General features: G+C 40.1%; 2 protein-coding genes across 5 annotated transcripts; one reads left to right on the forward strand and one right to left on the reverse strand.

Annotated features, from left to right (window-relative positions):
* Positions 1-265: 265 nt before the first annotated feature.
* lhcgr (luteinizing hormone/choriogonadotropin receptor) lies at positions 266-14,184 on the reverse strand. 3 transcript variants are annotated; one of them, XM_047352313.1, is made up of 11 exons: positions 14,039-14,184; positions 7,465-7,536; positions 7,143-7,217; positions 6,975-7,049; positions 5,810-5,884; positions 5,583-5,660; positions 5,410-5,478; positions 5,240-5,314; positions 4,805-4,990; positions 3,975-4,043; positions 266-2,977 (listed from the first exon to the last, which is right to left on the reverse strand). In XM_047352313.1, the coding sequence occupies exons 1-11, from the start codon at positions 14,182-14,184 to the stop codon at positions 1,765-1,767; spliced, it is 2,133 nt and encodes a 710-aa protein (XP_047208269.1). In that variant the 3' UTR covers positions 266-1,764. The 3 variants fall into 3 exon arrangements, with proteins under 3 accessions (XP_047208269.1, XP_047208268.1, XP_047208270.1); XM_047352312.1 differs by lacking the exon at positions 14,039-14,184 and adding an exon at positions 12,086-12,535; XM_047352314.1 differs by lacking the exons at positions 6,975-7,049; positions 14,039-14,184 and adding an exon at positions 12,086-12,535.
* On the forward strand, positions 14,131-26,931 carry sft2d1 (SFT2 domain containing 1). 2 transcript variants are annotated; one of them, XM_047352315.1, is made up of 9 exons: positions 14,131-14,332; positions 14,844-14,930; positions 16,422-16,504; positions 20,499-20,580; positions 21,162-21,197; positions 21,279-21,337; positions 22,255-22,321; positions 23,589-23,618; positions 26,219-26,931. In XM_047352315.1, the coding sequence occupies exons 1-9, from the start codon at positions 14,267-14,269 to the stop codon at positions 26,372-26,374; spliced, it is 666 nt and encodes a 221-aa protein (XP_047208271.1). In that variant the 5' UTR covers positions 14,131-14,266; the 3' UTR covers positions 26,375-26,931. The 2 variants fall into 2 exon arrangements, with proteins under 2 accessions (XP_047208271.1, XP_047208272.1); XM_047352316.1 differs by lacking the exon at positions 22,255-22,321.

Genomic DNA, 26,931 nt, shown 5'->3' on the forward strand with positions numbered 1-26,931 from the left:
ATCACCCAAAAGCTTTGGTTTTTACTTTATATTAACTTCTGCTGTTTTATTTCTAAACAGGCAACCATCACACAGTTAATAAATACATCAGCAGCTAATAAATATCTGTGCCCAATTGCTCCACCGTGTGGCAATTTTAAGAATAGAAACTTTTCCATAACAGGTCACTGCTAGAATTATACTGCACATGTTTTTCAGTGTCTTTATCAGTCCCCGGATTTAGACGTTTAAATATCCTTTGTAGCACTTTAAGGACTTCCATGCATGAAATTTGCTGTTTATTCTTCAGAAAAGTTAACAAAACAAACCACACCACAGTTAATAGCTCGCAAGATTTCTTTCTGTGCAATTATCTTCACAAGGTTGAATGTATTTGTCCCAATGTGGTTATTTTAAAGTACCTTGAAGAAGTATTTTCAATTAAGTTTGTTTTTAACATATTGTCACGTTAGAACCACAAACATAATTATTAACTATTTGGATTTAGTCCCCCGGAGTCAATAATTTGCAGAATTGCCCTTTGCAGAAATTAGAGCTGCAGGTCTTTGAGGGTTTGTCTTTCAAGATGCTAAAATGGCTTAAGCTGAGTAAAACTAGATAGGGGACGCCTGAAAACGTAAATTTCATGGGCTAGCCGCTGGCTCTTAATAGGACTTCAGGTCTGGACTTTGACTAGGCCACTTTATCACATGCTTTGATCTAAATTGTTCCATTGTATTTTCAGCTCTATAATTAGAGTTGTTGTTCTGCTGGATGCTGAGCCTCCACCCCAATCTTCCGTCTTTCTTCTCTAACAGGTTTTCCTCCAGGATCGCACTGTCTTTAGCTTCACCAATCCTCCCAAAAACTCTGACCAGCTTCCCTGTCCCTGCTAAAGAAAAGCATACCCACAGCATGATGCTGCTACCACCATGTTTCACAGTGAGATCAGTTTTGATCTCATATGACCAGGGCATCTTCTTTATGTGCCCCCCACATGGCTTGTTGAAGACGTTTAATTGGGCTTCTTATGGGTTTTCTTCAACAATTCCTTTCTTCTTGCTATTCTTCCATAAATATCAGATTTATGGGGTGCAAAACTAACAGTTTTCCCACCTAAGCTGTGGATTTCTGCAGCTCCTCCAGAGTTACTACAGGTGTCTTGGTTGTGTTGCGCACCTTGTCCAACCTGTCAGTTCTGTTGTCTAACAAACATTTGAAGCCTTCACAAAACAGTGGTCTTCAAACCGAGATTAAGACACACTGCTGGACTCTATTACTTAGCTGACTTCTGAAGGCAGGTGGATTTTACATAGGGTATCAAAGTAAAGGGGCTGAATACAAATGCACAATACTCTTCAGGTTTTTATTTGTAGCAGTTATTTACTTATTTGTGTTGAACTATCAAATAAAATCCCTATATTGCATTTAAGTTTGAAGTTTATACGTGACAAAATTTGAAAGGATCCGCAGGGAATAAATACCTTTGCAAGGCACTAGATGTGAAAAACAAGAAGGTTCATGACTAATGATGTAACTGCTATTATTTCCTAAACCTGTATTTTTTTGTGATCTGAACATGAAGAGATGCATCATGTGTCAGAGGATTGCATTCATGTTTTTAGTAGTAAACTAAAAAACTGTAAAAACGAAGTAAATCTTCAACAGTGCAGCGTGACAGCACTGTCATTTATAGACATAACTACATGTAAAGATTTCCATTAAAAATTAAAGATCATTAACCCCATGGACCCTAATGCCCAGATTCTTTGCCCCTTTCAGTTTTCAGGTTATCTCTTGCTCATCCTTAATTTGCAGATCCTGCTGTGATATGGGAGCCAGGTTTATTCCAGTCTGGGCTCCTTTGTTTTTGGAACTCAAGTTGCTCTTTATTGCATTATCTGAGCAGCAGGCCTTCAAACGATAAATGTTGGCCTTGCTTTTACAGCATTCCATGGCGTTCATGAGCTGAAAGGCGTCCTTCCTGAAGGCCTTGGTGAAGATAGCATACAGAAAGGGGTTGGCACAGGAGTTGATGGGGAAGAAGAGGACCAACAGAATCTTGGAGTTGGTGACTGTAATGAGAGGAACCTTAAAGGCAGCAGAAATAGCAAAGAAGGAGATGGGTGCCATGCAGAGGAAGTCAGTGAAGATGAGCACAGCCATGCGTTTTGCTATCCTGGTGTCTGTGCTTCTTTCAGGGAACTCTGGGTTTTTCACAGTCAAGTAAATGAGTACATAACAAACACACACGGCGATGAAGGCCCCCACATTGAGGAGTAGGATGATGATGATGAAGGCCTGAGCTAGAGGGGTCTCTATGTCCATCGGTAAACACATGCTGACTTTGGTGTAGCTGCTCACACCAACCAGGGGCAGTATCCCCATCCCCAGACATAGTAACCAACCAGCTGCCATTATAATTGCAGCCTGTGTCAGTACCAGATGGCGCTCTACATGTAGAGCATTATTGATGGTGTGCCAGCGCTCCAGGGTGATGGTGGAAAGCGTGTAGACCGACAGCTCACCACCAAACACAGACAGGAAGCCCGCAGCACTACACCCAGGTCCAGTTTGCCACTCAATGGCGTGCTGGCTGTAGTGACCCCGAGTCCTCATGTCTACAGTAGCTATCACCAGAAGGTAGATGCCAATGCAGAGGTCAGCGAAAGCCAGGTGGCACATGAGAAAGCGAGGCACAGTCAGCTTATTCCGACTGGTAAAGAAAACCAGAAGCACCATCAGGTTGCCTGTGATAGCAAGTATGTTGATGAACCAAATAGCAACTCTGAGAAAACTAAAACCGGAGAGGTCCTCACAGGGATTGAAAGCATCTGCTTCAGGTGTGCAGATTATTGGGTGGGAGCGGCAGAAGTCCAGCTCAGGGTAGTGGAAATCCAGATCTTGGAAGTTGATATCCTGCAGGTCAGCTTCAGAAAAAAAGGGTACGCCCACAAGCGGAGGTGTGTCAGCTGTGCCTCCAGTAACCCTCTGAAATCTGTTTTTAAGAGACAGAAAAAGAGGAGAAAAAACTTTGTGTAAAACAAGCAGTAAAATAAAGAATAAGGACTAAAGATTTTCCTCTTTGAGGGATTGTTTGGATGTTTTGAGGTGAGGTTCTGTAAACTTAAGGTCAGAAATAGTTCCCCTACCCAAAACAGATATTATAAAGCTCTATGTTTGACATTTGTTTAATGAGATACAAACTATAAGAACTGCTGGAAAAAAAAATCATACCTACAGCTTTCACTGTTTTTAATATGTTCAAATCTAAACTGAATGCAGACCTTGAGCTTACACAGTGAGCTCTGACTTTCCTGGTAGAAATCCCGGCTGCAGGGGGCATTCTTGTCAATTTTCCGAATAGGAACTCAGAAAACTCCAAGTACAAAAAGAAGGCACCGTAAAGTCTGTCACATTCTCCGTGCTACAGCATGTAATTTCGCTGGCAAAGGAGGGAGGCTGTATCAGTGCTCCTCACCAGCTGGACATGATTATTTCCAAAATCTCAGAAAAATGGAAAGCACGGGAACATTCATTCTTCCATGCAGTTGCACAAATCTCAAATTTACTCCACTTTTAGCAGGCTTAGAATCATCGACTGTCGAATTGCAGCGGATGAGGGGGATCCTTCCATTCAGATGGAAGCGTAATTTCACCTACTAACACAGACACTGTTGGCTAAGAAAAAAACAACACCGTTAACAGTCCCTTATGAAAGTGTAGATGTTTAATATCCACAGATACAGCATTTCATCCTATACATTTGAATATTTTAGTTTGAGCTGTTAAAGTTTCCAAGATCAACTAAAACCAGGGGTTTCTATAAACTTACAGCAATATGACCTCCTTCTGTTACAAATAAGAAAACTATTTGCTTAAAATAATCCAAATTACTTTAAATACATTTTTCGGCACGTTGATCTCTTTTGGAAAATGATGAATAGAAACTTGTATGAACCACTAGTTTAGCATGACCAGGACAAATGTTTCACCTTGCTGATGGATTCCCTTCTTCGCAAGATGTAGAAATATTATCCCAAGAGTGATTAACTGAGAAGTCCCTGGAAAAAAACAGAAGGAAATTTATTTCCACTTTTCATACTTCTAATGTCTTATATTAAATTGCTAAGAGCATAAAGAACCCACAAAATTCTAAAATGTGAATTTATAATGTATAAAATGTGTACACGATCTTTTACTTTTTATTTTGCAACAATAACAAAGAAACCCTCTATTGTCTGATTCTTGAAAATAAAAAAACAATAAACTGCTTTTGTTGGAGCTTTCTGCTTCTATTGCAGAAGCTCTTTTAGAGCATTAGATTCATTTTTCCAGGGTTGTGATGTTGTTTCCAAATCTGACCAAACCTGACCTTTATGGGAAAGTGGATAGAATAAAGCTATCAGAAGTTTCCTTTGCACATTGAAGGGCAAAGCACACACATGAAAGATGGTGCTCTAGTCAGATTTGACCAAAATCAAACTGTTTTGCCCACATAGAAAATGTAATTTGTGGTGGAAAACTAACACTGCACATCACCCTGAACCCACCATTCTCATGATGAAACACTGAGGTGGTAGCATCATGCTGTGAGAATCCATTTATTCAGCAGTTGATAATAAGCTGGTAAGAGCTGATGGGAAGCTGTGGGGAACTAAATACAGCGACATCAAATAAAAAAATTTGTTAAAGGCTGTGAAAGGTATTCTGCCTTTTAGGAAGACAATGGCCCTATACATACAGTTTGATGGGTATGAATGCCTTTGCAGGGCACTGTATCCTTTCATATATATTTATATACACAATTCACAGAGCAAGTCACCTATGAGTGCTCCAGCTCAGAATGGCACAACAGTGACTATTGTAGGTGAGGTGGGCCTCTCGAAGGCTGCCCAGTCCCTTCAGAGGAGGCAAACTTTTTATACCGTATGCTGACTGAGCAGACAACACCAGAACCGACTCCAGTCCGTGAGCAGGTAGCTTTGTGAGAGCTGTTGCAGAAACATCCCTGTAAAATAACCAAGAACAGTATCATATGAGCAACCTTTTATTTTTGGACCTTAGCACAAGTACACTGCCTTGTAAAAGCTCACAGCACCAGTCAACAAGCTGTTGTAACACATATTTCATAAGTGGGTCATGGCACAGAATGGCCTAAACTCATAAAACGTTTTGATCTGAAAAGCAAATTTGAATAATGTCTCTCTTCTTTATGTCAATCTGAGTTAAAAGAACATACACACACAGTCTAACTTACAGGACCCCAGGACCAGTGGCTCCTTGGAAAGCGTCTCTGTGGATCACTTCAAGGTTTCGATTATTCTTCAGTACTCTGGGCAGGGTGGAGTAAAAGACCAGTGAGCACATTTTTCACTGCCTGAGCAGAAAATAAAAAAAAAGAGAATTAAGTAGGAATCTGTCAAATACAGCTTATCTATCTTTGTCCCATTGAAGGCGTCGTTGTGTATTCCTCTGATACCATTGTTGTAGAGATTCCTGCGATATACAGTTTGTGTTTAAAGTTGGCTTAGAAAGAAAATGACAGTCAATTAAGTGAATCTCCGCAGCTGATAAAATGAAGGCTGCAGCGGCACACTTACAATGTAACATATCCGTCAGTCATTCCAGTGAAAGCATTTGGAGGCACTTCAAGTAGATGAAGGTTGTCACATATTTCCCTGCAACAGACACAGTTCAGACTGGAACAATCTGTATTGTTACAACACTAACAGTCAGAATGTACCTTTGAGCTATTTGGTGTGAGGTAAAAAAAATCATTGTTATGTTTGATTTTCATTTTATTATTGTGACTTTTCAGTGGACTTACAGAATAAATTCTGATTTGAGAGAACTGACTGATGTAACATCAGGGAAGAGTGTTAGCCCAGTGTTTGAGATGCTCCTGTAGTGATAAAGCAGACATGAAACATCTGCAATAATTTTTTACTTTGATGTGAAGCAAAACACAGAAAAAACTTTCTTATAATCTGGGCTTCTTTCTATAGGCATCTGATGCTGTAGCACACCTTGCAAAACTATTCATACCCATGGTACCCGAAAATGTTCAGTGGGGGTTTTATTTGAGAGAACAGCACAAAGTACTGCATTATAGTGAGGTAGAAAGAAAAGGATACATTGATTTCAAAACTTTCTACAAAGGAAAATCTGAAAAGTGTGGCGTACATTTGTATTCAACCAAACTGACACTGAATCTAGTGAATGATTCAGTGCAGCCATGCCAGAAAATCTCAGCCCCAGGTTCTTATCCTGGGTTGCCCGGTATGTACAACTCTGACAAGCTTATCTAATCCTGCAGAAGAAATGCATTTATCCATGCTGTGGGGAAATGCATCCCCACAGAATGATGCTGCCACCTTCATGGTTCACCATAGGGAGGATTCGTTGGCACTGATGTGGAATGTTTGTTTTCTACCACACGGCATGTGGGATAAAAAAGTTCCTTTTCCACATGTTTCTTATGTCCCCTATATAGCTTGTGGCAAATAACAAATGGGACTTCACATAAAATGCTTTCGTTGATGGCTTTCCTCCCACTCTTCCATAAAAACAACGTTTGTGCAGAGCATGACATAAAGTCCCACCTGAGCTATGGACCTCTGTAGCTCCCCCATAATTACCAATTTGCTGATGGAATATAGCTTTTTAACCTAAGCATGCTTCAAACTATTTACTAATTCAGTGATCTCTGCAGCCAATTGGTTGAACTGGATTTTATTTTGGAGTTTCAGAGTAAAATAGGCTGAATAATAATGCAAATCTCACATTTCAGATTTTTTTTGCTAAAAAGTATTTTGTGTTGATCTATTAATCAAATTGTTAATGAAATGCATTGAAGTTTGTGGTTGTAATGTGATATATTGTTAAAGTCAAATGGATGATTCGTTTTGAAAGGCACAAATATGTAAAATAAATTTATTTAGGTTTGATTTTAAACCTGAAAAAGTTATAACGTTATATTCAAGTTGTCTCACAAGTAGTGAAGATTTGGAAGGTTGTTGAAGGCTCTTCTGTCAATGTGCCTGAGACTCTTTGCGTTCTGGATTGAACTGTTAAGTTATGTGGGAGAAAAGAGCAGCTGAGGTGGACCACAGTGTTCGGGACAAAAATTCATCCAAAGGAAACCCACAGATAGGACTTACATCTCAGAGAGGTTGAGAAGGTTGTTAAATGCTAATGCCTCGATGGTTTCCAGGGTTATACTTTGAGCAATCTCACTGCAAACATCACAAACAAAGCACACTTAAGATACTAACTCAATGTACCCATTGTTGTTCAGTGTCAACTAAACATGACCTCTAAAAGTGCAGAATAGCTTATTCTGACACACAAACAATAGAAATTTAGAGCTAAAAACATGTTGCATGATTATATATGTAGCACTTTCTCACATATCACAATATACAGCTGACATTTTAGTTTTGTCTCTCATTGTAGTGCACTAAAGAAAAGACAAATACATACATCCTCTGAACTCCTGTCAAGTCCTCAAAAGAATGGCTTGATATAGTTTTAAAAGAAAGATGATAAAGAAACCTACAAGAGATAGGAGATGGGCATTAGATACAGTGAATCTTTAACCAACACATCATCTTGATTTAATGTCGCTTGATGGTGAGACTTCAGTAAATATAGGCATAAAATGATCAGTTTAGATTCAGCGCAAGATGTTTGCATAGCATAAAACTTGTTACAAGTTAGGACGTTGAAAGTATTTTTGTATCAGTTAAGCTTTTCCAGGGTGGAATGATGATGAGCAACGACTTCAATTAATTTTAAAGTTGCAAGTTGCATCTTGACCACACCCTTTTTGTAGCCGGTTTTACCTGCAGCTAACTTCTGGTGTACTTCTGCTTGGATATTTGACTGTTGTTTTTGACAGATTTAGTAGAACTTATTTAAATTGCTTGGTTACTTTCAACGGAACAAACTTTAAAGCCCGATTCACAATTTTTCAAAAGGTTTGAGAACAGGGCTTTCTAAAAACATATTTATAGCTTGCCTCACTGATTTCAAAACCATTTTGGTGTGTGTTTGGGATGACTGTCCGGCTGCCCAAATTGTGTCCAGGTTTCAACCATCTGACCGAAACTGTTATCTTCAGATGAAGGAAAATCCAGGAACCACCAAGGTTCATGCCAGACACGCACTGAAACTTGTTGGACAAGCGGTGTCACTGTCCACACTGAAGTGAGTTTAACATCAACGTTTCTTGAAAGGGTACTGACTAAGGAAGAGCCCTGTGCTCCAACCTCCAACACCTTTAAGCTCATCTACAATTTGCAGTTGCATACAAGGACAAGCTAAATTCCAATCCTTGGGGGGCAATGTCGTGCAACTTTGGATGTGTATGTTTCAGCACGCCAGAATCAGACAACCAATTACCACCACAACTATGTGGCACTTGGCTGCATGCTGAGGTGGTTATTGATTGTTTCAGGGGTGTTGGACCAGGGATGCATCCAAAATCACATAATAGGACCACCAGGGGACTGGAGCTTGAGACCCCCTGAGCCATACACATGAAACTTGGACACAGTGGGGTGTTCCAACAGTAAAACAATCCCAAACATACATCAAAACTGGTTTTAGAACGGCTAAAGCAAGCTAACATTCAGCTTTGAGGAGGGCCTTGAACTCGAACCGTATTTATAAACTTATATGCTATATATTCACAACCAGATCAGTGCTTTGAAAACAGCTACTAAAAAATTAACTAATATTTCTGAAAGGAAGGGTGGTCAAATATTTAGTTTTACTAAAACCTTGTTGAAGGGTACAAAAACCATGCAGCCATGGTGGAACTTGATGAGCAATGTTTTAATCGGACATTAGTAAAAATGTATGTAAATAATTGAGCTAGTATGTAAAATATTTGGCCAGAGTAGACTTAGAAAATCCTTAATAAATTTAACTTTGTGAATCCAATTTCTGATTTTAAAATTCTTTGAATTTGTTTTTTGTCCCAACAGCATCTAATTTTCCAAATATGAAGTTTCTGTAGTGCCTGTACTGTGGGAAGGGGGGTGGGGTTTGGCATCTGATCCAGTCACGAAGCTGCCAGCCTTGGTCAGGCACTTATCAGTCCAGATTCAAGGTCCAGTGATTTACAAAAGAAGGGGTCAAGATTCCTGGTGGGCCCTGCGGGTGAGCTCAGTCGCCAAGGAATCTCATAGGATGAGAGGATGCTGTTTGCACCTGACTTTGTGAGGCCAACTTGACATGTTCTTCGGAGCTAATTAAGTCGAACACACACTGGGGTTCTTCTTGTTGAATGACGTAACCTTGAAGATCTGGACATATGTTTTTAGTCAGCTGTTTTTAAAATCCAAATTGTTCCTATTATGACAATATACTATGTTAGGAAGCCAGCTGGGCAGTTGCTATAAAGTCTTCTAGAACAAAGTCTAGACTATTGTTTACAGTCAGATATCAACTGTGTCCATTTTATATTGGGCAATGAGTCTATATAATGCATAAATATAAAACAAATAGATAATATTTAGGCTGAATAAAATAAATGATGGCCAGATTAAGATGTTCTCTAAATTAGGAACAAGCTTAGATCTAGTTAGTAAGATTTACAAGGACTACATTATTAAATATGACAGTGCTCACACAGTCTGCCAGTTCATTTCAGGTTTATGCAAAGAAACAAGTAGAAAAAAGTTAACACTCGTACTCGTCATCTTCCGCTTATCCTGGACCGGGTCGCGGGGGCAGCAGACTCAGCAGAGACACCCAGACGTCCCTCTCCCCAGACACCTCCTCCAGCTCCTCCGGGGGGAGCCCAAGGCGCTCACTGGCCAGCCGAAAGACATAGTCCTTCCAGCGTGTCCTGGGCCGTGTCCTGGGCCTCCTCCCGATGGGATGTGCCTGGAACACCTCCCGAGGAAGGCATTCAGGAGGCATCCGGTATAGATGCCCGAGCCATTTCAACAGGCTCCTCTCGATGTGGAGGAGCAGTGGCTCTACTCCGAGCTCCTCCCGGATGGCCGAGCTCCTCACCCTATCTCTAAGGGAGTGCCCGGCCACCCTACGGAGGAAGCTCATTTCAGCCGCTTGTATCCGGGATCTCGTTCTTTCGGTCATGACCCAAAGTTCATGGCCATAGGTGAGGGTAGGAACGTAGACCGACTGGTAAATCGAGAGCTTCGCTTTTCGCCTTGGCTCTCTCTTCACCACAACAGACCGGCATAGCGACCCCATTACTGCGGCAGCCACACCGATCCGTCTGTCGATCTCCCGCTCCATTCTTCCCCCACTCGTGAACAAGACTCTGAGATACTTAAACTCCTCCACTTGAGGCAGGAACTCCCCTCCAACCTGAAGAGGACAAGCCACCCTTTTCCGGTCGAGAACCATGGCCTCGGACTTGGAGGAGCTGATCCTCATCCCAGCCGCTTCACACTCGGCTGTGAACTGCCCCAGCGCATGCTGTAGGTCTTGGCTAGAGGGGGCCAGCAGGACCACGTCATCTGCAAAAAGAAGAGACGAAATCCTCCGGCACTTGGCTGCGCCTAGAAATCCTGTCCATAAAAGTTATGAACAGGAACGGTGACAAAGGGCAGCCCTGCCGGAGTCCAACATGCACCGGGAACAGGTCCGACTTAGTGCCGGCAATGCGAACCAAACTCCTGCTCCGCTTGTACAGAGATCGGATGGCCCCTAATAAAGGGCCCCCGATTCCATACTCCTGGGGCACCCCCCACAGGGCATCACGAGGTACACAGTCGAATGCTTTCTCCAGGTCCACAAAACACATGTAGATCGGTTGGGCAAACTCCCATGAACCCTCGAGTACCCTGTAGAGGGTATAGAGCTGGTCCAGTGTTCCACGGCCGGGACGAAAACCACACTGCTCCTCCTGAAGCCGAGGTTCGACTATCGGCCGGACTCTTCTCTCCAATACCCTGGTAAGGCCTCCCTGGTAGGCCTTACCAGGGAGGCTGAGGAGTGTGATCCCCCTGTAGTTGGAACACACCCTCCAGTCACCCTTCTTATGAAGGGGGACCACCACCCCAGTCTGCCAGTCCAGATGCACTGTCCCCGACCGCCACGCAATGTTGAAGAGGCGTGTCAACCATGACAGCCTTACAACATCCAAAGACTTGAGGTACTCAGGGCGGATCTCATCCACCCCCGAAGCCTTGCCACCGCGGAGCTTTTTAACCACCTCGGTGACTTCAGCCTGGGTGATGAAAGAGTCCAACCCCGAGTCCCCAGCCTCTGTTTCCACCACGGAATGCGTGATGGCAGGATTGAGGCGATACTCGAAGTACTCCTTCCACTGCCCAATAATGTCCCCAGTTGAGGTCAGCAGCCACCCACCCCCACTGTAAACAGTGTTGGCGAAGCACTGCTTCCCCCTCCTGAGGCGGCGGACGGTTTGCCAGAATCGCTTTGAGGCCATCCGGTAGTCCTTCTCCATGGCCTCACTGAACTCCTCCCAGGCCTGAGTTTTGCCTCTGCCACCGCCCGGGCTGCGGCACGCTTGGCCTCACAATACCCGTCAGCTGCCTCAGGAGTCTCACAAGCCAACCACAGCCAATAGGACTCCTTCTTCAGCTTGGCAGCGTCCCTTGCTGCCGGTGTTCACCACCGGGTTCAGGGATTGCTGCCGCAACAGGCACTGCAGACCTTATAGCCGCAGCTAAGGGCAGCAGCATCAACAATAGATGCGGAGAACATGGTCCACTCGGACTCTATGTCTCCAACAGGTCAAAGCTCTCCTGGAGGTGGGAGTTGAATACATCCCTGGCCGAAGGCTCCGCCAGACGTTCCCAGCAGACCCTCACTATGCGCTTGGGCCTGCCGAGTCTGTTTTGCTTTCTCCTCCTCCAGCGGATCCAACTCACCTGGTGGTGAGTTGGATCCGCTGGAAAAAAGTTAATAAGCTAATAAAATTATTTATTTGAAAAGTGTTATTTAACAATCCACCCAAACAATATATTTGGATCAAGATTAAACATCTCACTGTGCGTAATTACGCGCGGACGTCTGGAAAATAGCTTTATACAACTATACAGCTGCTAAACATATTCATTGTAAGATTTTATGAGATGCACAATACCCTGATACTTACAGTCTTATGTTTCTCTGATCCCTTCCCACCTCTCCTGTAACCCTGCATCTGATCGTCTCGGAGGAACACCGGCAGATTCTCGGGCACACGAAACTGGTGCATCCGTAAAAGAACGGGACAAACAGGAGCAGGAATATTGGGAGCGGCGTCCACATCGCTGCTCGCGTCTGTGAACACCGAGAAGGCGGGCTGTCCACTCCCGGGTTACTGCGCATGGAGATATTTGCTCCTGCTGGAGCTTTTGAAACAGATCATCCTGGCAGCGCAGAGACGGGTCTCGGTCACCTGAACTAAAGCCAGTTCTCAGGAACTTCTAACTCTTGTTTTTGCTCTAATGCCCAACATTATTATGAAATTTTGATGCGTCCCCTTGTCGTTTTTCCACAAATGAATGCGAGTTAGGTTATCTGATTAATTAAAGTTTGCACTTCAAATCTGGGCCCGTTTGTGTCTGAAAAATATTCAACAAACCCTGCGGATGATGTAAACTCATTTGCACGTTTTGAAGAAATTGTATCTCCACAGCAACTTATTGTCATTGTTGTGAAATAACGTTCCTGCTGGCATATTCACAAACACCCAATCAGTGACGGCGCATCAGAAGAACAGCGTGACCTCAAAAGCTTCCCACAATTATATCTCTTTTGTTATTCAATTTATTCAGCCTTGACATAATGTTTTGGCAAATATTACAACAGAAGAAAATATTCCATTCTTAAATGCATTCATCTTGAACCCACATGAATGTGTGGGACAAACCCAGCCAGAATATAAATGTAAATAGTATAGTATCATCAATTGATGTGAACAGCTTTAAGTATTTTCCCTTCATTAACACACTGGAATAAAAAATGTTTTATTTGTTTTAAGGTTGGGTTGGTTAGTGTTTAACTGACATCAAAATAGTCCAAATTTTGCCTAAAGATATGTTAAAGTAGTGAGTAAGTAAAGTTTATTTATAAAGCGTCTTTCACAGACACAAAGTCACAAAGCGCTTAACAGCATTAACCCCTCTTAAGTTACACATTGTATGAAAACAAGCATAAAAAGCACAATGAAATAATGGCATGTTGCAGGGGCCAACTGGTCCGCAGTATAGGAGCCACAAAGAGGCGACTGTGCCTCAGTAGGAAGAGTAAGATTGTGGGTTCGGTTCCAGCTTCCTCCTGCCAGATGTCAATGTGGCCTTGGCCAAGGCACTTAACTTCAAGTTGCCTACCGAACTGCGTATCGGTGTATGAATGTGTGAGCGTTAGTGAGTGAATTGGGTGAATGTGGCTGTAGTGTAAAACGCTTTAAGTGGTCTGTATGACTGAAAAAGCGCTATTTAAGTTCAGTCCATTTAGTTTTTAAGCGGTATGGCAGGCTGTTTCGGTACTTCTTTGATTTCACCAAAAATCGGTCGTAAACAATATCTAATAGTTTAATTTCACGGTATAAAATAGGGATATGGAAGGATGAAATGGCAACTCGTATGTGCAAAAACGTGAGTGCAAACTGCAAAGAGGAGAAACTGACCCGGATTCATCAACTGCTGATGTCGAATAAATACCCATCCAGCTTGCCATACCTCATAACTCTTGACCCTGGAGAGCCTGCTGCATTTTGTGACATCTCCACTAGATGGCGACAACGGGACATGAAAATGGACACCCAAATGTAGCGGTTAAACTCATTTAACTGATAATAATAATAACATATTAGAATGTGAAAATTCCGTTTGCTACGATGTATAAAACTTCCCCGCTCTTTTTATAGTATGTTACAATTTTATGGTCGTTTTTTAACAGTAAACTGGCTCCGGCCAGGTACATTAATAAAATCTTATAACATTATCAAAACTTTGTCCAGCAAGACGAACAAAACTTCCTGCTATTTGGTTCACTTTTAGAAAGTTTTGTAGCAGCAGTGACCGTTCAGAGAAGTGTCGTTTAGTTGCGTTAAGTATCTGACCTGCGTTCTGTTAGTAAAACGCCTCTTTCAGGAAACAGACCACATCCTGAGTGACTATAAACTGATTCCAGGTCAGCACGACGAAGAGAAGTCGTACAGGAAGCGAGGAAGTGTGTACAGCTACTGATGTCAGCGATAGTACTCATTAACCCCCGAAGGACAAGATTCAGTTTAGACAGTTGGACGTTATTATTTTTCCCAAAAAGTTTACTCGTTTGAATTTTAGCGATGGATAAGCTTCGTCGTGTGCTGAGCGGCCGGGAGGAAAATGAAGAGCTCGGGCTAACTGCACAGGTTAGCATAACGTATGACAGCTGCTAATGCTAACTGTATAAAAAGTGTTGTGATAGTTTCCTTTTTTTCGAGAAATTTATGAGTTCCTGTTTTTCTTACACATTTGTTTTCTTGTTGTTTTCGGTTTTTGAATATAACAGCTAATATTCACTCTGTAGCCTTTAGCAGAATTGGTAACACCATATTTGTAAGTTATGCTGCTTTTAAATTAACCTTCATGCCCTTGTTAGCTTTAACTCTAATTGTTTTGTTTACACGTTTGCACGCCTTCACGTTTAGGAGGATACGAGGTAAGGTGCGGCTTAGGTTCACTTTTATCCAAATGCTGCTTTTCTTTTTGAACTTTTTGCTCTTATTTGTCTCTTTTTAACAAACACCAAAGCTGCTGTATGCTCTGCAACTTTAACATTTTTGGCTCCAGCTACCACGATTGAATGTCCGTGGGAAGCCAGTGGGTCTCAGTGTAGGTCATTAGACTAGTCGTGTGATATCCTCCCATTGTTCCCACCAGGTCCTTGATGGCAGCTCTCTCAGCTTCAGCACCAGGGTGAAATGGTTTGTCATATGCTTTGCTGGAGGCGTCCTGTGCTCCATACTAGTGAGTGTTTCTGCAGCTCTGGTTTTAAACTGACCGTGAAAATACAGAGAATGCACATCATCATAAAGATCCTGTTTTTTCTTTCTTTAAACTTAAATTAGCTAAAATGAGAAGGAGCCATTGTTCAATAATCATTGCAGGGGAAATTGTCATCATTTCCACATTAATAAATTAAATACCTGAACTAACCAGTTGGGGCATACAGTTTGCAAGATGACAGGAAGTCTCGACTCACACACTTAACTGTTATAATTCACACTGACGCAAGAAAACAGCCTTTTGTGGTCTAGAGTCAGGCCTGTTGAGTTGAAGTAAAAGTTAAAAAGGCGTAGCAGATCTATCAACAAAACTACCATATATGACCAAGCAGTCATTGCCTTGCGAAATTATTCATACCCTTCAAACACTGGTGTGATTTGTCACGTTACAACCACAAACTTTAATGTATTTTATTTGGATTTTATGAGACAGACCGATACAAAGTAGCACATCATTTTTCACATGCTTTTAAATTTTGTATTACTATTCCGCTCATGCTACTCTGATACCAGTAAATAAAAATCTAGTGTAACAGTTACGTTTAGAAGTTACCTAATTATTAAATAAAGTTAACCTAAAATTGCTGTTTGCAGTTTCCCACAAGCCATAGCCACAGCAAACACAAAGGTGCTCTGGTTAGATGAAGCAAAAATTAAACTTTTTGACCTGAACGCGAAATGCTACGTGTAAAAGAAAACCAATGCTGCACATCACCCTGAATACAGCATCCTCGTTGGGACTCTTGGCGGTGGCAGCATGATTCTGTGAGGGTGCACTTCTTCAGCAGAGACAGGAGGCTGGTCATCGTTCATGGGAAGATGGATGGAAAGACTTGCAGCTGTAATTGCAACAAAATGTGGCTCCACAAAGTCTTTACACTTAATAGAAATACACAACATGAATGTCTCACTTTAAACATTTTTATCTGTAAACAAAATAAAACAAAAAAAAGTCAAAATTCCAATAAAAAGGCATTGAATAAAATCCAACTGTGATTGTAAGGTGACAACGTGGGAAAGTTAAGGGGTATGAATATTTTTGCAATGCACTTTAAATAGCTTAATATGTTTTTAATTTATAAAATGTCTAAATGCATCGCACATGACTTTAAATTGTTTGCATTGTTCTACAGGTCTTCATTATTGACAACTATCCATTATGTGTAGAAATGTACTTAAATATAATAACAAACACATTTAAACCAAACGTTGTTATTTTGTCACTAGAGGGAGACAGTTATGTTTCTGTGAAGTTTTAAAAGCACACCAAAAAATGTTTACCTGTGTTACATTCTCTGATAAAGGAATAACTTATAATATCTTCAATCATAATAATTAGATGTATTGATATAGCGGTATGCCATGGCTGGGTTCTCTTATCTTTGACCTCTAATAAATGTGTGAGGATGTTTATTCTCTGCGGCTCACCAATAACATTCTACTGTTTTTCCAGGGGTCAGCACTGCTCTTCATTCCTGGTGGCTACAAGCTTTTTGCTGTCTTCTACACGCTAGGAAATGTTTTAGCTTTGTCCAGGTAAGACTCTCTAGGTGATGGCGCAGGTCCATTTAAAGATATTTCACTTGATGTTGAGTGTGGCGAGTTTTTTATTTATTTTTATTTGCTCTGATTCCTTTCACGGAGTTGTCTATCATCTGAAAATCATATGTTTTCCTATTTTTATTTTTACAAATACTTTCTCCATTAGCTCAAACGAAAGTTGATCATGTCGCTGTCCATGTGCTTCTGTGTTCAAAGTGACCAAACAGTTGTTGTTTTTTTTAACTAGAATGCCAACATGGCTTAAAAAGATGCTTTATACAGTGCCTTGCAAAAGCATTCCTACCCATTTTTACATTTTGTCACGTTACAACCAAAAATGTGATGTTTTTTTTTTTTTTTTGGTTGAATGTAATGTGACAGACCAATACAAAGTTGTGCGGTATTGAGAAGTGCAGAGGAGGGACACATGGTTTTTAAATCCTCGCTGCAGTTATAGCTGCGCTTCCTTTGGGGTATCTTGCTACCAACTTTTAAAGACAAGTTGTTTTTGCCCCATTCTTCTCTCCAAAACAGCTCATGTTCAGTCAGATTGTATGGAGAATGTCTGTAAAGAGGATTATACACTTTGTTCCACAATGTCTCAATTAGATTTAGATTTTGATGGGGTCTTTCTAATGCCAGAATATGATTTGATTTAAATCATTCCTTTAGAAGTTATCTAATTATGGTGCATAATTACGGTTGTTGTCTGCTGGAAGGTGAACCTCTGTCCCAGTCCCAAGTCTTTTGCAGCCTCTGAAAATTTTCTCCAGAGTTGTCCTGTATATGGTGCCATCTATCTTCTTATAAACTTACCAGCTTCCCCATCTCTGCTGAAGAAAAGCATCCCCATAGCATGATGCTGCCACCATCATTTCTCTTTGTTTAGCTGGTGGGTTCGGGGGAATCAAGTTAGTTCTTTCCTAACAAGAGCATCTCCTCCCTAATATTTGCTGTGTCCCCTACATGGCTTGTGGAAATCAGTTATTGTTGGGTTCTTTTAGCAATGGCCTTCTTCTTGGCACTCTTTATTCTAGGCCAGATTTGTGGAGTGCACAACGGATAGATTTCCTTTCAGCAGATTCTCCTGCCTAAGCTGTGGATCTCTGCAGCTCCTCCAGAGTTACCCTGGGCCTTTTTGCTGCTATGTTTAATAATATTTGTGATGGGCTACTGCATAAATCCCCAATAAAATACATCAGCTTGTAGTTGTAACATGACCAACATGAGTTAAAGTTTAATGAGTTTCCATACGTTTTATGTAGCACTGCATGTTTTGAAGTAACATGCCAGCATTGCTAAATCAGATGTGTTATAAAAGCGTTGGTTGTCTCTGTACTATATATTGCAGATTTATAATTATCACAATCCCACTGCACGCACCATGCATACGCTGAAAAACTGCATGGATTGCCATATGGCTTTAATATATTTGGTGACTTTTGTTTTTTCATTGCAGTATAAAAAGTTAAAGAGGTGGTAAGGTGGTTATGCCATCAAGAAACTAGAACCAAATTTAATTAAACCAGAAGCAACTTCTCATTAAATCTTGTTTAGATTGAAATATTAAATTGTTGGTTTGTTTTCAGTAGCTGGTTTGACTACTGGCTCTCTAGGGTCTATGTTGGCTATGAAGCCAAAGGAGAATTCAAAGTCTGCTTCTAAAGGTGCCATTTCTGATGTCCTCGATGAGCAGAGTTGTTATACAGGGTTTTGTTTCATTTCTGACCGGAGACGGTCCCCAACATACTAAATCCCCAAGAGATTTGTACAAAGAAATTGAATCTCCTTCTTCATAATCCCCATTAAAATGTTGAACAAGACTGGATTAAGTTTTATTGAGTTTAGAGTCCCTGTGCCTAAGCTTTAATTTGTTTCTTTTTCTTTTTTTGGATGGGTTATGGGAAGTCCTTTTTTTTAATTTTTTTTACCTATTCATGTGTCTAAAAAACAAAACAAAAGAGAAAACCTTGTTTTCGGGTGAATGACTGAGTCGTTTTTGCAGTCGGTCGTAGACTTTTAGAGGTGACAGATTTCCTTCCCGTCAGCAAGCAGGAGCATCATGTGCGTGGACGTCCTGAGTGTCTCTGTCACACCGAGCAGTTGGAGTAACGACGGAGAGACGAAGCAACAGACCCTCTCTTCCGGTCAGTCTAAAGACTCTACGTCAACAAGCACTACTCTAATTTCTCATCTAACAGATGTGACACTCAAGTGATTCCTGCTACCCACTCAGCTGTGCTGGGCGCATTTCAGCATGCCTCACCAGTTGGGAAAACCTTCCTCTTTAACGTCTCTGACGTAAGACATCCATCATGTGCAAGGTGGCTCTGAGTGCGTCATCATGCTGATGGACAGGAAGCGCCGGACCCATAATTACTGCAGCATGTTGAGTTAAATTGAACCCATTGGTCAAACCATTTTAGTGTTAGTCATACTGCTTGGATCTGGAGTCCTGAACCACTGTGATGTTCACATTATAAAGACATTATGTTCTGAAAAATGAGAATGATTTCACCAATGGAAATTTCTATTTTCTTGGACCAGAATGTAGAGCTACAATGGGGAGAACTAGTATTTGATACACGTCTGATTTTGCAGGTTTTCTTACTTGCTAAGCATGTAGAAGTCTTAAATTTTTATCATAGGGACTCCCAAATCCCTGTGTGTGCAAACCTCATCAAGAACTACAGGAAATGTCTAATATCTGTAATTGCAAACAAAGGTTTCTGTACCAAATATTAAGTTTTGTTTTTCTGGTGTGTCAAATACTTATGTCATGCAGTACAATGCAAATTAATTAAAAATCACACAATGTGATGTTCTGGATTTTTGTTTTAGATTCTGTCACTCACAGTTGAAGAGTACCTATTATAAAAATGTAAGACTTCTACATGCTTTGCAAGTGGGAAATCCTGCAAAATCAGCAGTGTATCAAATACTTGTTCTCCACACTGTATCTTTCTGTTTAATTAGTATGAGACACGTTTACATATAAACCATCTTCATATTCTTAAAGTCAAGAATTAGGTCCAGCAACAAGCTCCTGCAGGCATTGCCTCAAAGCTAATCTTTCTTTTTCATATCCTCTTATAAAAATCTTTCACCTGTTTATTAGATTTTTGTAACCAAGTTATCTCTTTCTGCGCACTGGGCTGAAACCGCACTAAACAATGGGAGTGTTCTGGTTAATGCTGAGTTAGGAAAATGGAAAGCTTTTAAAGAGAGGTGTTTTTATTTATAATAATCATGAATATATCATTCTAAAACAGTGCTGTAGATAGGACATTATCTTTAGTCCACTGTTTTGATATGCCTTGTTGATAATTCTGCTGTAACGTGTTTGCTTGAGGTTCCAGTGAATCTTGCTGTAACAAATAATTCTTTAAGGCCAACTTCAGGTGTCCTCCGCACAAGCGTCTGTGTGAGAGAGCTAATCACCCGCTGGGAACGTCATATCACACAGCTGGAAAGCTGCAGCGACCAATATGGTCTTTTTACTGCCTTTTCACAGTGGACGTCAGTGTAAAGGGTGAAGAATGATTAGATTGTTACTGAAGTTCTAAGATATTCCATATTTTCCAATGGATTCCAGGCTGTTTGCTGATGTGCATGGCATTGGCCACATTTCCCACATTGCATAAATCGCAACGCCTCACTGAGAGATACCACAATGGTCATTTCACCCAACCCTAGTGTGCTGCTATGGTCATGTAGAAGGTACTATTTGCACACAGTTTACTGTGGAGTTTTGTTTCTGTACAACTTCTAACACAGGTTTTTATTTTTCTTTGGATCTGAAAGTTAACTTAAAGAAGGGCCACTGTGCTGGGCTGGCCAAAGAAACATTTGTGAACTCGTATCTTGGTTGTGCTTTATGACACAAGACCGTAAATGAAAAGTGACTCATATCTTTAACTTTATTGTGAAGATTACCTTGCACCATATTAACATGCCATTTTTCTCTCCTTTTCTTCAATTTCTAAAGCACCTGTTTCTTGATGGGACCATTAAAACAGCTGAAGAGGATGTTTGAACCAACACGACTCATAGCAACCATTGTTATGCTGGTAAATATCCTTTTTTACTACACATTTAGTAAAACTTTAATATACACACCATATTTAACTGTAACTCCTATCAGGGATAATTAAAGGCTCTACAGTTTTCATCTTATGATCTTTTTGGAACTGGCAATAAAAAGTTTGTTCTCTCAACTGAAATCTGTTTTATTATGCAGATATTTTCTTTAGGTAGAGTGTTGGTGTGTTACGTGCATTGAAGTTTACCTTTCAAAATTCAAACCCATTTTATTTATAAAGCATATAAAAACAATCTTACTAAAGTGCTGTATAGTACTAAAACAGGTCAAACCAAGAAATAATAATACTAATAATACAACCAAAAACAAGGTCAGAGATGTACAGAAGAGCAAGACTGTGAAGGCATTTAAAAGCCAAGAGAAGGAGTTTAAAATCAATTGTTCGACATTTTGGCAGCCAGCCGAGAGATGACTGTAACGGTTAAAAGACAAGCAGCAGCATTCGGAACGGGCTGAAGGCTTGAAAGAGAGGCCTGACTGATCCCAGCATAAAGTGCAATTATCTTTTCCTATTAAATGTGGTAACAGTTGTTTGTGTTCTCCCACCAGCTCTGCCTTGTCTTGACACTTTGTGCAGCGTTTTGGGTAAGTGTTCAACAAATAATGTATAGATATCAGTATTCGGCCCATTGGAAATGCTTGTTTTAATATATTTATTTTTTACAGTGGAAAAAAAATGGGTTGGCTATCATCTTCTGTATTCTGCAGTTTTTGGCAATGACCTGGTAAGATTGACCCTCCATTAGGTCATATTTCTTAGGTTTATCTTGACAATACAGAGCCTTGCTCCCTTTGCTTCAACTAAATCCCCAAGACTTTAGTAGTTTTACAGTTTATTTTTGCCAGTTCCATCTTTAAAAAAGACTCTGTAGAAATATCTGCCATAAATCCATTTGTGAACCTTAGAGTGAATAGTAAATATTAAAAAATAGAGAACTCTAGAAACTTGAGTTTGGGATAGTATTGACGTATTAATATAAAAACTGTGTGGGGTCTTTGCAATAAGGATAGATTTACAATGCTGAGAATAAGTGTTTTCCCTTCTAACAGATTTCTCTGTTTTTGCTTTATTGTCAAACTAAAATGTTTTGGATCATCAAACATGTTTTAATATTAGAGAAGGATAACTAGAACAAGTAGAAAATGAAGTTTTTCAATAGTTTCATTCATTCACGGGAAAAATAGCTAGCAAAGTCTGCGCCCTATTTGGAAGTAATTGTCTCTTAAACCTAAGGACTGAATGTCCCAACATTGGCTGCAAAAACTGCCATCATGTGTAACTGGCCATGATTTTACACCACTGTGGAGGAATTTTGGCCTACTCCTTTTTGCAGAGTTGTTTTAATTTAAACACATTGGAGGGTTTTTGAAAACGAACGGCCTGTTTTAGAAGAAAACGGAAGCGATACCTTCCTACAGCACTTTATTTACTGCAGCTGCATATTGATGTAGTTTGTGTTCACCCTAACAGCGACACCAGCATGTCAGGAGATATACTTAGTGATCTGAACAAAGTTCCTCACCAATAGTTTAAGGATGACAGTGGATACTCAGGAAGATGGTGAATTAGCATCTCTGCTTCAGCCTCCTAACCTCAGGTGCCTCTCCTTCTTTCATCTCCTGTCTGCCTGTGTCTTCAAAGGTGTCGCCATGGGACCCACAAGTCACACATATCAAGCCCAGACTCAGAGCAAGGCCCCAGCTGTTTTGTAAGATGTCACCACTGACCCTCACAGAAAGTCCAGTTGTTAGGCTGAAAGTTGAACTTAATTCATGACTGAGTCAGAAATCTGACAATTCAGCAAAGGCAGCTGGTAAAAGAAAACAAAATATCAGTTTGATTTTTCTCGATTCTCCTCATGAGGGTTAAATATTTGCTCAACAAGACAGGCTAATGGGCTCTGGTTAATAATTCAGCTCTATCTATCTCTATCATATACCTCACATCTTTAGAATATGTTTAATAACAGCTTCTTAAGATCAAACTAAGGTTCCAGTAATGTTTAGGTTGGAAGTCCTTGTCAAAAACGTATTTGCATATGATTTGCCAACACATTTATAAATCATTGTTGACGGTATTTATGACTTAACTACTTGATAAATCCAATAAACACATTTTGTGGAGAACCTCATAAGGGACTCTTCAGCAATGGCATTCTTCTTCCCACTCTTATATGAAGGACAGATTTGTGGATTTCATGAGTAATGGCTGTCAGTAGATTGTTGCACCTGAGCTGTGGATTGCTGCAGCTCCTGCAGAGTTGTCATTGTTCTTTTGGCTACTTCTTTAATTAATCCTCAGGTTTAATGTAACCTGGCTTCAAACGTCTTGTTGACTTTTCTCCCTGACCTGTCAGCTGTGTTCCTTGGTCTGTTCTCTAACAAACCTCTGTGGTCTTCACAGAACATCTGTGTTTGTACTGTGATTAAAACACATTCAGGTGGATTTTATTTACTAATTAGGTGCCTTCTTAAGCCAATTCTTTACACTGTCATAAATTAATATCAGAGTAATGGAGGCTGAATCTATATGCTCATCTTTTTCTAGATAGACTTCTGTTAGTGAAAGAATTTCAGGCAATTCATCTTTTTCCAACCAGTTCACACATATGCACCACGCTGTGTTGGTCTCACATAAAATCCCAATAAAATACACTAATGTTTGTGGCTTTAACATGACGCAGTGTGACAGAGTTCAAGGGGAGTGAATACTTTTGATTAAACTGATAAAACTAAGATTTTTATTTCAAATAAATTTCGCTTTGAACGACAAGTCGAAGACACACCTTTTAATTAAGCTTAAACAACAACAGAGACATTAAGAAACTTACATTTACATTTTAAATCCATGTTAGATTCCAAGCCGACTAGAATCCTGGAAAATAAAACAAATAGGAGATTATTACAAATATATCCTGTTCAAATTTGCAGTTTGACATAACCAGTAATTGTGTGTCATGTTTTGTTTGTTTTCAGGTACAGCATCTCTTACATTCCTTTTGCCAGGTAAGACCTTAACGGTTAATGATGCTCTGTTCGTCTGCAGTTCACGTGTAAAAATAAGAAATTTGCTTAGAGAGTCGTCCCTGAAAACATGTTTTTATTTGCCACTGTTTGTCTCCACCATATGGCCCTAATCCGCCTCACTATGACAAGTGTGAGCTCTCTGTGTCAGACAAATGGCGGCTGCCCGTTTGTTTGTCTTTCTAGGTATTAGTCCTGTGAGGTTGTTTTGTTCTTAATATCAGAATAAATAGATTTTTAGTGGAGTAAGGCTCTTTCAGACAGATTTGACAAATACATTTCTTCAATCTAGCTTTTATATTGCGTCTAATGAGCTTATGTTATAAGCTCTCGAGGGTTAACGCTCAGTGCAAATATTTGATTAGATGTAGACGGGATTCGAGTCTTTTTTTTTTTTTTTTTTTGTGCTTTTCTACCAGAACAAAAATCTTACAGCTTTAAATGATTAACGGTGTTAAGATGAAAATGTTTAAGCCTTCCCGTTTAAAAATGTGGTCATATGGTGTGCCATCTGAGGGCTTTTGTTGAACCAAGCAGGAGGTGTGATGTTGTTTTGTCAGTCCAGCTGTAAGTAGGGTTATATCTCATTTGGTGAACGGTGCGGATCCCCCTCGCCTCCGTGCAGCTCCCCCCATTAAGTGCCTTGTGTGTTTGGGTGACCCCTATAATCTGTCCTGACAGCTGAGAGACATCACGTAGCCACCCTGAGATCTCCCTCCCCCAACACAAATGCTGACAACAAAACAAAACCAAGACAAAGGAACCACGGCAGTCTCCTGAAAAGCAGATTCCTTTGAAGAAATACACATTTATCTCCCTCCTTTAAGTTTTTTTTTATTTTAATCTTGGGTATCAGCTTTTATTTGCATTGAAAGTTTTTGTTTTTCATTATTTCTATTAAGCCTTTTACAATAATCCATTTTTAATATACTTCAGATTTGATCACTTGGCTTCCTATGGTCTTTACTGTTGCTGGACGGCAGCAGAGTTCACAGGTTTACTAGCTGTCTCTAGTCAGACTAACCCATACCTGTCAACTCGACACCACATGGCCAGTAGACTTGATCCCTTAATGTGTTTTACCTTGTTGCCTTGGATAACCTCCAATGTTCGTAGATCGAGGCACTAAAACCTGCTGCATGTCCACTTCCCATTGACCTGTCAGGCTGTTGTTGCTCTGGTTCAGCTTCAAACAGATGGAATTGGATCTGTCTGAAAAAACACAAAACTGAGCCTGAGAAAAAAAAAAAACATTTCCGGATATTATTCCTTATTCTAGTATCTGAAAAACAAAAATCGGAACTTCTGAGTGTCATGAAAGAAGGGTTTTTTTGATCTGCTAAAGAAATCAAACTAAATAGTAAACACGATAATGGAAAAAGCATTTTATGTTGTAAATGTCAATGTTAGGCTCCTAGACTCAGGGTGCTTCTTAAACAGTGTCTGGTTCAGATAACAACCCCCACTCCCATTTTTTATCTTTGAAACTTGATTGCTGAACTGTACTGAGGGGGGACATTTTATATCCACTCTGACAAACAAGGAATTAAAAGTTATTTTCTCTTAAAGTCTGCAGGAGGGGACTTTTTTTTTATCAGGGGTCATAATCTGTACAATTCTGAGTCAGCTGGTACGAACAGGGAGCAGAATCAAAATAAAAAGGTTTTGAGACGATATACATTTAAAAACAATTACATCTGAGATTTAAATATTTTTTTTTACCATCATATCTCTTTAAATCCTGAAAATACGTGACATCAATGAAAAGTGGACCAGTAACTTTTGAAGTCCACAAACACAGTAAAGATGTTAAAGTTCACAAACTGAGCTTTAAATCATCTTTTTTTAGATTTGATTTCATGATTTGTGGAGCATACATATAATAAAACCCAAATCCTTTAAAAGTTGCTGAAATTTTCAATATTTAAGTAAAAAAAAGAATGAAAGGTTGAAATTGACAACATGTTGGAAATGTGTTCCTGTTTATTGGGAACCAAAATGTGCCTCAGATACTAAAACAAGAGAAACCTTGATGACTGAGTTAACTCTGGCATTGAGCCATCCAGTAAGGAGACCTGTTTTTAAAAATATCTATTAAAGGAGCGAGTCTCCTGTCGGGGGTTGACCTCCCCTCTTCCTGCCTCCTTTTAACCTTGACGGGGTTTCACAGCTCCTGCGCTGAATTTGGACGGTGGCTCAAGCTGAAGTTTGCATAGCAACACACTGATGGCAAAAAGCAAAGAGGCAGGAGATGGATTTGGCAACAATGCATGGTTGCCATGGTGAATCTCTCGCATTGCATCACCATTTGACATGGTGCACCTGCAGCTAGGGAGCCCCCACCACTGTTCTTCCCCGCCAAAACATACCCACTTATTCATGACGAGCCCCACCCAAATGTTAGTGACAAAGGATGCTGGTCTCTTCAAACATCATGGAGATAGACTCAGTCATCATATCTTTATTCCCTTTATTATAAATCTGTTTATTATTTCATAAACGATGTTGTTTTAAACTGAGATGCTAAATCTATTCCTGGTGTTTTTATGTGATTTTTTTTTTTTTTTTTTTTTTTTTTACAGAGATGCAGTGATCAAGTGCTTCACAACCTGCTTGAGTTAAAGCTCAGGAGGCTGCAGTTTCCAATGAAGACTGGTCCCAATATGCACAATACTTGTAAAATACATTGTTTATACAGTATTCCTTCAGTTTTTGTCAATTTCTGCTTTGCATTGTGAATTATTGCCTTTCGGGTTAAGCTTAAAGTGTTTAAATTTTACCACACTAACTAAATTAACATAATCTGTAATCATTGCCTTCAATGCTTAATATATTTAAGAAATACTGATGATATTCTTATGCTTTCTGAAGTTTTTATGCAATTCACATGCAGGGAAATTACTAACTTTATGCAGAGCAAACATCAACAACAGCACCTTAACACCTCAATGAAACAACGATGTCTGTCTGTATTTATGCCAAGCACATTATCCATTTCTTTAAGCAGTGTAAGTTTGCAGTTCTTTGTTTTCTGGGTTTTTAAAGTGGTGTTAAGGCTTATTAGAAGAGGTGTGAAGCATTTTCTTGCATGTTTGACGCTTAAGGGTGTTTTTTGTTTGAGTCAATGCTTCACTGATGATGCACTGGAATGTATACATCTCTTCTGAGGATTTCTTTTTTTTTTTTTTCTGCTAATGAGATTTTAAGATGCTGCTTTTGTGTCTTCTCTAATGGTCTTAAGTGTGTGCGTTCTCACACACGTTGCACCTCCTCACAATAAATGACATTAAAGAAA

The sequence above is a fragment of the Girardinichthys multiradiatus genome, chromosome 22, assembly GCF_021462225.1.
Source record: "Girardinichthys multiradiatus isolate DD_20200921_A chromosome 22, DD_fGirMul_XY1, whole genome shotgun sequence".
NCBI classification, from domain to species: Eukaryota; Metazoa; Chordata; class Actinopteri; order Cyprinodontiformes; family Goodeidae; genus Girardinichthys; species Girardinichthys multiradiatus.

Bases quoted from the DNA above. Each gene is read 5' to 3' on its own strand.
- lhcgr (XM_047352312.1), bottom strand. From the start codon at position 12,300: ATGCGCAGTAACCCGGGAGTGGACAGCCCGCCTTCTCGGTGTTCACAG. The intron at 4,991-5,239 runs GTAAGTTAGACT...GTTATTTTACAG, and splicing joins GCCACTGGTCCTGGGGTCCT to GGATGTTTCTGCAACAGCTC. The intron at 2,978-3,974 runs GTGAAACATTTG...TCTTAAAAACAG, and splicing joins GAAGGGAATCCATCAGCAAG to ATTTCAGAGGGTTACTGGAG.
- sft2d1 (XM_047352315.1), top strand. From the start codon at position 14,267: ATGGATAAGCTTCGTCGTGTGCTGAGCGGCCGGGAGGAAAATGAAGAG. The intron at 14,333-14,843 runs GTTAGCATAACG...TGTTCCCACCAG, and splicing joins AGCTCGGGCTAACTGCACAG to GTCCTTGATGGCAGCTCTCT. The intron at 23,619-26,218 runs GTAAGACCTTAA...TTTTTTTTACAG, and splicing joins TCTTACATTCCTTTTGCCAG to AGATGCAGTGATCAAGTGCT.